This window comes from Dipodomys ordii, unplaced genomic scaffold (genome assembly GCF_000151885.1).
Source record: "Dipodomys ordii isolate 6190 unplaced genomic scaffold, Dord_2.0 Scaffold112, whole genome shotgun sequence".
NCBI classification, from domain to species: Eukaryota; Metazoa; Chordata; class Mammalia; order Rodentia; family Heteromyidae; genus Dipodomys; species Dipodomys ordii.
In genome coordinates, this window is record NW_012267328.1 from 302,018 (window position 1) to 314,019 (window position 12,002).

Genomic DNA, 12,002 nt, shown 5'->3' on the forward strand with positions numbered 1-12,002 from the left:
GCTGTGGCTCAAGTGGTAGAGCGCTAGCCTTGAGCTGAAGAGCTGAGGGACAGCGCCCAGGCCCAGAGTTCAGGCCCCACGACCGGACCCAAAAATAAAAAAAATAAAAAAAAACAACCAAAGTGATGCGGCTATGTTTGTGAACTTGAACATCTCATATGAAGTATTTCATCTGGGTCAGGATTTCTTCATTTCTGTTACCTTAAAGGAAACGAAGGCTGGTATATCTCCATCTCCCTGCCCATCTCTTTTTCTCTTTTGTAGAGCAAGGCTTAGATCATATAGCAGAAAACATTCTCTCCTACCTGGATGCCCGGTCCCTGTGTGCAGCTGAGCTGGTGTGCAAGGAGTGGCAGCGCGTGATCTCAGAAGGAATGCTGTGGAAGAAGCTGATTGAAAGGATGGTACGCACCGATCCTCTGTGGAAAGGGCTGTCTGAAAGAAGAGGGTGGTAAGTACTCTGCTTAGTCCTTTCCAAAAAGTTTCTTTGTCATATAGCTAGCTTGATGCAAATTTGATAGCTTGGGAGGGTGAATTGCCAGGAACTAGGGGACAGTTTAAAGCGGCTAGAATGTCCATTTCTGACATGTGCTCCATGGCTCAGTTAGCACAGAGAAAGAGAGCTACAGACCAAGACACAGGGTAGTTGGGAAGAGCAGGGTTGAGGTCTTGGCCTAAGTTATATTTTTCACAAAGCTATATTAACACTTACTAAGCTCTCCAGAATGAAAGCCTAGATCATTGTGTGTCCAATGACAGAGTTATGAATGGAATTAAACTTTCTCTAAGATGGAAATTTAATTTTCAGAAGCCCTGCTTTTGACTGAGGTGCATGGCCCAGTGGTACAGCACTGACCTGGTATGAACAAGGAGATGCACCCATAGCACCGCAGGAAAAACAAAAGAATAACAGATCCTGGTTTTGAACTGTTAAAGCCTACAGACATGAAAGATAGAAGAAATCTTTGTTAGTACCATGCTTAAGTAACATTCTCTGTTTTGTGTCTAAAATACAACATTTGTTTTTCTTTGCCAGGGATCAGTATCTGTTTAAAAACAGACCCACAGATGGCCCTCCTAATTCATTTTATAGATCTTTATACCCAAAGATTATCCAGGATATAGAGGTAACTTTATGATTTATCTGTTTTATGGGTTCGTTGGCTCTTCTTGTCACCTTTTTATATTGCCTTATAGTGTTCTGTTGTTCTAAACTCATGAAAGTAGTCATATGTGTAGTTGTTTACCTTCTAGAATAACGTCTTAATGTGTAACCTGCATCTATTCTTCAGATTTTTTTAAAAGCAAAAGCTGCTCAGGTACCTGTGGCTTATACTAGCTCTTTAGGAGTCCAAGATCTGAGGATTGCGGTTCGAAGCCAGACCAAGCAGGATGAAGGTCCCTGAGACTCCCAACCTCAACTTAATCAGCAGAAAGCCAGATGTGGAGCTCTGGCTCCAATGGTAGAATGCCAGCCTTGAGCAGAAAAGCTCAGGGACAGCACCCAGATTCGGAGTTCCTGTCCCAGGCAAAACCATCTGAAATGCCTCTGCAAAGTTACCAAAACAGCTCAGAAGTTATGTTAAGCAGAGTAAATTATGACTGTAGACCGTTTTGGATTTCTGTGTAACTTCTCCAGACTAGAAAAACTCGATAAACTTGAGATGCACTAGAGATGTTTGATGGTGTTCATGTGTTCTATTACTTAACCCCTCCTTTCCTTGAACCAGCAGAGACATGCACAGGCGTTTCTTGTGAACCTTTTCACCTGTGTTCCTGGCTGCCCTGGCTTCTTCAGTCTCTCCTCCTTTAGCCTCCATTCGGGCAGTGCTGTATCCCCCATAAAGTTACATTGAGCTTCCCAAACATGATAAGATTTACCATGCCAGAAATCATTAGTGGGGAAACAGGCAGGTTTTGGAATACTGTCCCTCTGCTCCCTTTTCAGGCAGATGTGAACTAATGGGTCCACCCCATTAATGGTAAATCTAAATGTTGCTGGAATATTACTATTTTAAGAGACAGTCTCTTGCATATTATGCTCTCTAAAACGACCTTAACATAACCTTTTAGATAGAATTAAATAATATGCCAGACAAATCATAATCTTTAGGAATTAATTGACCTACTGTTAGTTTAGAACTTAGAATTGGGGCCGGGAAGGTGGCTCAGTGGTAGAGCGCTTGCCTTGCATGCATGAGGCCCTGGGTTCGATTCCTCAGTACCACATAAACAGAAAAAGCCAGAAGTTGGGGCTGGGAAGGTGGCTCCGTGGTAGAGTGCTCGCCCCGCATGCACAAGGCCCCAGGTTCGATTCCTCAGCACCACATAAGCAGAAAAGGCTGGAAGAGGCACTGTGGCTCAAGTGGTAGAGCACTAGCCTTGAGCTGAATTGCTGAGGGACAGCACCCAGGCCCAGAGTTCAGGCCCCACAGCCAACCAAAAAAAAAAAGTGAGACATAGTGTTAGCTGTAGTCTGAATGAGTGTGTGTGTGTGTGTGTGTGTGTGTGTGTGTGTGTGTGTGTATTTCAGGGAGACGGGCTGTCTCTAGATACCGCTACTAAGTCATTGCTCAACTCTCAGATAGGACATGCTGGGGTTTGTTTTGTTTTGTTTTTGTTAGTTGTGGGGCTGAACTCTGGGCCTGGGCGCTGTCCCTCAGCTCTTCAGCTCAAGGCGAGCACTCTACCACTTGCCACAGTGCCACTTCTGGCTTTTTATGTGTATGTGGTGCTGAAGAATCGAACCCAGGTCCTCATGCATGCAAGGCAAGCATTCTACTGCTGAGCCACCTTCCCAGCCCTTCTTGCTGTTCTTTAATGAGTGTTGAGGGGCAGCTATTATGAAGTACTCAATTTCCTTGAGTGGTTTTATCAAGTCACCCTTTTTGTTTTGAGAAGGGGGCTGTTAATAAACAGAAACGATTGAAGAACTTCATCAAGTTGAAGATTTAACTACACAGAAGGAAGGCTGTTAAATCCTCATGACTACTGTTGCAGTCAGCAGTATGCACTCAGTAGTCTGTGGTGTGACACTGTCTATCATAACCATTTCATCAGGCTGAAGTAATGTTACAGAGTTAGCAGATGTAGGAGGGCAGAGCCGTGACACAAAACATTTTGTGTCATGATGGGTTTCCCAGTGGCTCGTAAAGTATGGTCTGGGAAAACACACTGGTTGGTCACAATAGTCTCTTCCAGATTTTTGTGGGCTAAGTCTCTTAGTATAAGGGATGATATTTATACTTCAGTATAGTCAAAAACTAGTGTTCCACTAATGAAGCATTTTATACAAATACTAGCATTTTGTAATATGTTTTCTCATTAACCAGATTGGGCAAATCTTGAAAAATTGTTTCAAGTCCTCATGTAAAAATTGAAGAGACATGGGCTCAAAAATGTCTTGGTCTAGGTCACCTAGCCATTGAGTGATGGAGTCTGGAATACACCTTAAACTCCTCTGCCTCAGATATGCCTTGTATTATGTGGATTGCTGGTGTTCCCTCAAGATAAAATTCTCCCCTCTGTTTCAGGAGTGTGGTTTGTTCTGTCCAAGTTAGACATACTTGGAGAAAGTTCTTGCAATGATCCATGAATCAGACAACTGAGAACTCACCCGTAGGCTCTGCTCCTGTGGCTGGTATTAAACCAGCAAGATGTAGTTATTACAAGTACCTTCCTTTAAGTATGCGACGAACTATATTGTGTGACTGTCTGATTTAATTTTTATAAGGTACACATTATTGTCCTTGTCGATAATAAAGAAAAATTGAGATTTACTGTCCTCCTTTTCCTTTTTCTATCTCAACCTTTAGTGTTGTTCTTGCTGGTTTCTAAAATCCTCCCCTGAATTTGCCTGATGAGCACAAGGAAATACTTACCGCTGAACTTTGCCCTTCCACATCGACCCACTAAAAACAGGCTAAATTTTAAGAAAAAAGACAACCTGACTTAGTGGCTAGCTCCCATTATTCATGCAAGGATCTTCTGGGAAGTGAAGAAATGAGAAGTGAAGAGAGTAAACATTCATTCTTAGCTTTCTGCAAAGATGGATCTCTTCTGGATATTCTTATCACATAGAAAGGGTTTGTAGGGCCTCTGAATGGAGCTGGGATTCCTGGGAAGCCCAAGGCTCCCTCCTAAAAGAGGCAGCCATATTCTTGGTTGCAGTTTGGAGTCACAGTCACCCTTGTACTTATGGTTAATGGTGGCTTATTGCTAAGCACTTTACTAGAGTAATATAATTTGATCCCCAAATTGTTAAAACTAAGATTCTTATTCCAACACACACACACAAACACTGTAGCAAAGCTCTGATGTCCTGAACGTAAATGTTTCTCTTTTGAAAACATTTCCAGAGTAGTGACAGACCCCTTCATGCAACATTCCTAGTTCTCTGTACGCTGGAGTAGCGGCTTTGGCCTCTCCTTGGGATCGACGGTTGGGAAAATGACGGTGTACTGGATCACACTTTTCTATAAACCACATTATATTCAGGGAAAGTGGAGAGCTTTTTTGTGGTTTGCAAAACTTGATATTAACATTGTCTTGACCAGTAAATGTTGAAACTTGCCCACCCACCCAGTTGTGTTTAGGCTTCTAAAAATAATGTTATTCCTCCATACTCAGACATCTGTTTCTACTCTATTGCCAATTTAAGTGCTGCTGTATACTCTGTGTCTCATGGCTATTTTCCCAGTATTTTGAAAATCTGCACAGGGTAAGGGGATTTTACAAGTTCTTAACAATCATGAACTATTCCCTCCGGTAGCTGTACCGTGTAATGGCAAGACACAGCGGCAGGTACCCGTATGAGAGGCGCACCTGTGTGGGACATAGATGCCAACTGGTGGGAGTGGCTACGCTCCATTTGGTGGCCAAGCATCTTCCTGAAACGTCAGGAGTGCTCAGGCCAGCAGTGTTAATTTTCAGCCTAGGCCAAGACATTAGCTCCTCTGATGAGAAGATTTTGGGGGGTTGGGGGAAGGACAGGCACTGTTTTGGGTCAGTGTTTTCCACAGACCCTGTGATGAATGCTTTTCGTATCTAATTTTACTTGATCCCTTCTGATATTTTTAAGGGATTGGACATTACTGTTCCTGTTTTTACAGCGGAGGAGATTGTTGCTCAGATGGTCTGAGTGTGCCAAAGCTGCTGCTTGACCTAGGTATTTTCTACTAGAGTGGGCAGCCTGCCACTTTTAAAGGTCTAGTTTTCTAATTAGGAGTTGAGGTGAGCAGAGTTGGTGGTAGTGTTTCTCAGGCAGACAGTCAGCTGCTTTCGTGTGTGGGTGGCCTTGGGAATTGAGGAGCGTACCTTGGGTGGCGTGCAGCTGTCTAGGACTCTCTGATCTGCTCCTGGAAGTTATGCTTGCCTTGCGATTTTGGAGCCTAGTTGTACTTTTAAATAGCCTTAGCTGAGGACTTCTGAAAACGGCCCACTGGGAATTATTCACAACCTTTTCCTTTTTTAACATTCAGAAATGTCTGTCTTTGTAGAAAGTTGGGCTCTTTATAAGCATCGAGAAGAGAAGCTATTTCCTGACTTCCATTGCACTAAGAAAAGAAGCGTGGTGCCTACCAAAACTTGCTCCTCCCTGTATGTCTTCAGGGTGGTGAGGGTAGTAATGGAGTTGTGACCAAGTCACCCAGTGCAAAGGGCCATCTTAGACCAGTAGAGGGGCATGTAGGAAAGTCCCCTACCTCCTCTTGAATGGTGAAAAAAAAAATTCAAGCAGCCCATGTAATCATGAACGTGCCTTTTCTGTTCATTGAAATACAGAATAAGAAAGCAATTATGTTTTACCCCTAAGCACAGCTCAGTGAATGTAGAAACTTTGAATGTGTGGCTAAGCAATGCTGTGTGTGTCTGGTAGCACTTGGGGTTTAGCGTGGAGTCGACTCTGCTGGCTTCCAGTATTCTCACTCCATATGGACAGCCAGTCCCTAGGGTAACAGACCAAGAAATAGACTTCTTACCAGCAAATTTTGCCTCCTCAGCTCATACCTGTCACTATCTTAAAAACACTTCTCTACAAGTACGGCGTTCAGTTTAAGAAGTTCTCCATAGTCTGGAACCCCTAGACAGATTGATGCCTGACTTGGCACAGGTAGCAGAGATAGTTCTGAAAAGTGATGCTAAGACATTTTGCTGACTCACTAGAAATGGTGACCCAGCTTGGACATCCTGACTTGAGAGCAAGCACGATGGGCAAGTTCTCCCGGCATCTCCTTAGCAACCTCCTTGCCTCCTGGGTGTTGTAAAGATACCACCCTGTTCTTTCAAAGCTCTGTGTAGTCTTTGAAGGTACAGATATCTCTAAGACCTTTGCTGAACACTGGGGCCATGCACAGGTTAAGTGGAAATCTCACGCCATTGTGTGTGTGTGTGTGTGTGTGTGTGTGTGTGTGTGTGTAATGTGAACACCTTACTTTGATTTTTGTGCTGAGTTGTGGATATGGAGGAGAAACACATACCATATTCCTGGAAAGTATACTACCAGAAACATAGCATTTGAGAGATTGTAATGTTTTCAAGAGTACAGAGGATACTTTCTTCAAAGTAAGAGGGGATATGATGTGTTAGACATTAGCTAGTAATTAGGTGCTTATTGTGATAAAGGGATATTTATGGAGATAGACTTATCTTCTCCCAAAGTAAGTAGTTAGGCTAGTAGCTATTCAGAGATAATAATTGAAACTTAAACCTTAAACTAAGTGTGACCAGGTATCATTGTCATTATTGTTCCCTAATGTCAAGAACCAAAAATTCAGACTTGTTGTTCTTACCATTACCACTTTTGACCCTGGGAAAACTTGTCTCCACTACCAGACATGAAGTATTCTGGGCCTCACTAAACCGTGTGTGTGTGTGTGGGGGGGGGGGTATGGTTGTCTCGGGCTGTAGTGCTCTTGATCTCCCTTTATTCTGAAGCATAAAGTTTGATGACACCACTCTGGCACTGATGTTTTATTTGAACTGTCCATGGAGAGTTCGCTACCTCTAGAGCAATACTTCTTCATAGGTTTGAATATGTTAGTATCAAAAGCACAAGCTGAACCAGAAGGAATTGGGTTTGATTTCCAGCTAGTCTAATTAGTAGTTTTGTTGTCTCAGGCAGATTAAACTTTTGTTTTCTTGTTTGAAAAAGAGAAACAATGCGAGCTTTCTTGCAAGGTTATTACACTAATCCTTTAGTCAAGTAAACTTATAATACAGGTGTTTATAATTGGATTGCATCATGATAAATTCATTTTAAGTTAAGTGTACTCAATCGGTCTAACCTTACTGAACACCTGAAACTTGCAGCCCAGTACATTGTTGGGCTTTCTTGTTTCTCTTGTTGCCGCATCTTGACATTGTACATCTCCAGGGAAAAGATCAAAATTCAGAGTATAGATTCTACTGAATGGACAGGTATTGCTTTTGCATCATAAAGCCTAGGTGTAACCGCTGTAAGCCAAGGACCATCTTTACCTCTAGTTGTGGATGCTGTGTGCCCGGATACCAAAGGGATGCATTAGTGTGAGCTGGGGTGGTGATTTGTTTCTGAAACAAGGTCTCACTGCGTAGATCAGGCTGCTCTCAAATGTGTCCGCTTTCTGCCATAGCCTTTTAGTACTGAGATTACAGGTGTGTTCTACCATGCCTGGTCTGTGCCTAATTTGAATGCATCTTGGATGTGTCCTGATCTTTTTATCCTAAGTGGTCTGGAATACCCTAAAATCCCAGTGAGCATTGGAAGGGTGATGGGACTAAAATGTGCCATTCTTACTGTGATGTGATTTTAGTTTGGTGGGATAGTAAAAGCTGATGACAGAATTTTTTCTTTGTAGTTGACATGTGGTAGTTATACACGATCTTTTCTCAATGGCCAAGACATTGCTTTGATTGGATCCATAGATTTCTACGTATGCTTCATACGCAGCAGTCTTTTGCCAAATACTGTTACTGACATTAAGGAGTGACTCTGAGGTTTCATTTATTTGTATGTTTTAGGCACAAATGACATTTTCTAAACACTGAATTCTGTCTAGGCCATTTCAGACCTAACCCAAAACTCACTGGAAGTCCTGTGCTAGTTTGCCAGACAGACGGAAAGTTTTTGGGAACAAAACATTTATTATTGGAAAACAGCATGATTCCTGTCAACACACAGTCATGCAAAACAACATTGGAGTAGCAGTGGTGTGCTCTTTTGGAAAAAAATGTCACATTCTGAAACCTAAAAGAATAGTTACTTGGCACAAACTCATCTTTTGGCCCATTTCTTGCCAGACTATAGAATCCAACTGGCGGTGTGGGCGTCATAACTTGCAGAGAATTCAGTGCCGCTCCGAAAACAGTAAAGGAGTCTACTGTCTACAATATGATGACGAAAAAATTATCAGTGGCCTGCGGGATAATTCTATTAAGGTAAATGGCTGCATTTGTATGCATTATTTTTAAAAGAGTGGTGGGAATGTAACAGTCTTTCTGTTAACTGCAGATTGCCTTGTATCTGTCCTGCTCTACCTTAGCAGCTCCCAGACTGGTTTGGGAGAAACAGAGCCGGAGAATGAAGACCTGGATCACCTCATTTCTTACCCTCCTCTAAGCAAGCCCACAGTGTTCTCTGTTTAAGTGTCAATAGGAGTTGCTCCAGTCTCACTAGGTGCTTGAATACTTTGCTAGCTGGTAAAAATACTCTTGGTTTGACTAGAAATCAAAGTCACTGGCTTTTATATTTTCTGACAAGGGCTCCAATGATAAAATGAAAAAAAAAAAAACAGTGACAAGTTGTTTCCATTCACTTTTCAATAATAAACTGCACTCCTTCTCTGTTTAGTTGGTTTGACCAGAGTCTGTGACTGTTTTACATTGTTTGTAGCTAATAAACTCTTCATATGTAATAAAACAGTGAGGACTTTTAACACACATACACCAGAAAGATCAATCTTTCTGATGAAGTACTTTGATAGCCAGAATAATAATCAAGGTAAAGAATAGCTTCAGGTGCCTTCATTCCCCGTCCTGCCCCTTTGAGATCTCATCTTTACCACTTAACCCCTGTGCACAAGAAACCAGGGATCTTTTTTCCTGATCCTATCACTTATTTTCCTTTTCCAGAACATCCTATCAAAGGATTTATACTGTCAATGGATTTTTAATTTTTTTATTACTATAAAGGTGATGTACAGAGGGTTACAGTTACCTAAGTCAGGTGATGAGCACAGCACCACCCCTCCCACGCCCAGTTTCCCCTCCCGTCCCCACTTACGAGTTACATAGTTTACTTTCAACACACTTTATGCTGCATTTTCACCTTGTCCCCCCATTTCTGTTCAATGGATTTTTATAGTGTAGTCTTTGAGTCTGATTTCTTACAGTTAGCACAATACATTTGAGATCATCTGTGTTGTATTTAATAGTAGTTCGTTCCCTTACATTGCTGAAGAGCGTTACATTTTCTTAAGGGCACCATAATTACTCAGTTGGTTCTTAAAGGGTGTTTTACTGTTTGCAGTTTCTCATGATTGTGAATAAAGCCATTATAAGCACATGCATATTAGGTCTTTGTGAGAATGTAGGTTTTAATTTACCCGAGTAAAAACTGGGAGTAGGGTTACCTGCTCATCAAGTGAGATTTTGGGCTAGCTGATGACATTTTAGCTACAACACCAAAAGCATAATCTAGGAAAGAAGGGATTGATGAGGTAGCGTTCATTCAAATTTTGTAAAAAGTCCTTCTCTGTGAGATATGCTGTTAAGAGCATGAGGACTTAAATTTCTGGAAGGTAGAAGACACGCCTGATGAAAGACTGTTATTCAAAATGTGCAAAAACTGTAAAATTCAACAATAAGAAAATAGCCACACTTTAAAAATAGGAAAATACCTTAATAGACATCTTACCAGGAAAGATATGCCAATAGCAAAGAGATTTCAAAAATGTCCTGGATCATATATCTTCAGGAAAATGCAAATTAAAGTAACAGTAAGATATATGTATCTATCAGTGTTAACAGCTAGAACAAATGGTGGTCAAGAGGTAGAGCAACTTGGACTCTCATTCATTGCAGGTAAGAATGCAAAATAATGCAGCCGCATTGGAAGGCAGTGTGGCAGTTCTAAAACTGTTGCTGTGTGACCTGTCTGTCAATTGGCACTACTTGGTATTTACTTAAAGGAGTTGAGGTCTTATGTCTACTCCAAACCTGTGCATATGTTTATAGCAGCCTCATTCACAATTACTAAAACTTGGAAATAAGCAAAATGGCTTTCAGTAGGTGAATGGATAAATAAACAGATAAGTCCATATAATGGAATAATTTTCAGCACTAAAAAGAAATTAACTTCTCAAGATGTGAAAGACATGGAAAAACCTCAGATGCATATGACTAAGTTAAAGAACCCAATCTGAGAAGACTTACACAGGATGCGTCCAACTACCTGACATTTTAGAAAAGAAAAGCCACAAAGACAGTGACCAACAGGAAGAAAGAGCACTCCACCCGAACAAGTAGTGCTTATGTTTAATTTCCTTTATCTTAGGAAATATAGGACACACACACATACACATATATATACCCACAAATACGTATACACACATACATATACACAGTCATAGTGTAGACACTTTTTATCTTGATTTTTAGTGTGTAACTATAATAAAGTTTTGTATTTTCTCATTAAAAACTCTTCATGGGCTGGGAAGGTGGCTCAGTGGTAGAGTGCTTGCCTCGCATGCATGAGGCCATGGGTTCAATTCCTCAGCATCACATAAGCAGAAATAAACAGAAGTGGCGCTGTGGCCTAAGTGGTAGAGCGCTAGACTTGAGCTGAAGAGCTGAGGGACAGCGCCCAGGCCCAGAGTACAGGCCCCATGACCTGCAAAAAAAAGAAAAAAAAGAAAAGAGAAAAAAAGAAATCATTAATTAAAAAAAAAAAAAAACTCTTCATAGCTGAAGCTCTGGTGGCTCATTCCTGTAAATCCTACCTACTCAGAAGCTAAGATCTGAAGGTTATGGTTCAAAGCCAGCCCAAGCAGGAAAGCTGATGAGACTCTTATCTCGAATTAACCACAAAAAAAGCCAGAGGTGGGAACCGGTGGCTCAAGTGGCAGAGCACCAGCCCTGAGCAAAAAAAAAAAACTAAAGGACAGCATTACTGGCATGTGCACAGTGGGGATGGGAGAAGAACTCTTGGTAGTTCTGAGATTTTCCCAAAGTGTTGGACGTTTCATTTCTCATTTTTTGTTTTTGTAAATATAAGGTGTGTGCATTTCAACAGATGTTGCCACAAAGGATGTGCTAACTCCACACTTTTATATTAAAAGGCCCTTTCTAAGGCTGTTGGTAAGTGTACTTAGAACAATAGCTAAGGGTTCAAATTAAACAAAGCTCTGCATCTCTTCCAGAAATTCATCAGTATTTCCTTTATTCCATCTCATCATTTCTCACCTATTTGATATTTATCTCTTACTGTGGCACAGAACCTTGTATTTTATGATCTAGAACACAAGGCGTGACAGTAACATAGACGAAATGTTCGGCACTAAATCACTGTTTGTGGTTGATCTTCTCTCAATAGATTTGGGATAAAACCAGTCTGGAATGTTTGAAAGTGTTAACAGGACACACAGGCTCTGTCCTCTGTCTCCAGTATGACGAGCGTGTCATTGTAACTGGCTCTTCAGATTCTACGGTGAGGTGAGTGTTCTAACTTGGTTGTTCCTACTCGGTCATTCTTCCTGAGGCGACTGAGCTGCACACGTGCTCCTAAGAGTGACACACTTTGTGTGCATGTTTATCTGCTGGTTTTGATATAGATGCATGAAGTAAGTCAGATGCAGAATACATTTCCTTTTGGACAATGTCATCCGTTCCTTGCTTTCTCCCAGTTTCCCCCTCCCCCCATGCCCACCCACAAGTTGTGTAGTTCATTTCAACAGTGTCCAGTGAGTACCACTGCTGCATTTGTTCATCCTTTCCCTCCATTTCTGTGCCTCCCCTTACCCTCCCGA

General features: G+C 41.6%; 1 protein-coding gene across 4 annotated transcripts in view; it reads left to right on the top strand.

Moving 5' to 3' along the window:
- Positions 1-12,002, top strand: part of Fbxw11 (F-box and WD repeat domain containing 11) — a 93,714-nt gene that overhangs the window by 61,032 nt on the left and 20,680 nt on the right. For all 4 annotated transcript variants that reach the window (XM_013028648.1, XM_013028650.1, XM_013028647.1 and 1 more), the window contains 4 exons: positions 265-451; positions 1,037-1,127; positions 8,278-8,415; positions 11,570-11,688. In XM_013028648.1, coding sequence (XP_012884102.1) covers positions 265-451; positions 1,037-1,127; positions 8,278-8,415; positions 11,570-11,688 — 535 coding nt within the window. The remainder of the gene's footprint in view (positions 1-264; positions 452-1,036; positions 1,128-8,277; positions 8,416-11,569; positions 11,689-12,002) is intronic.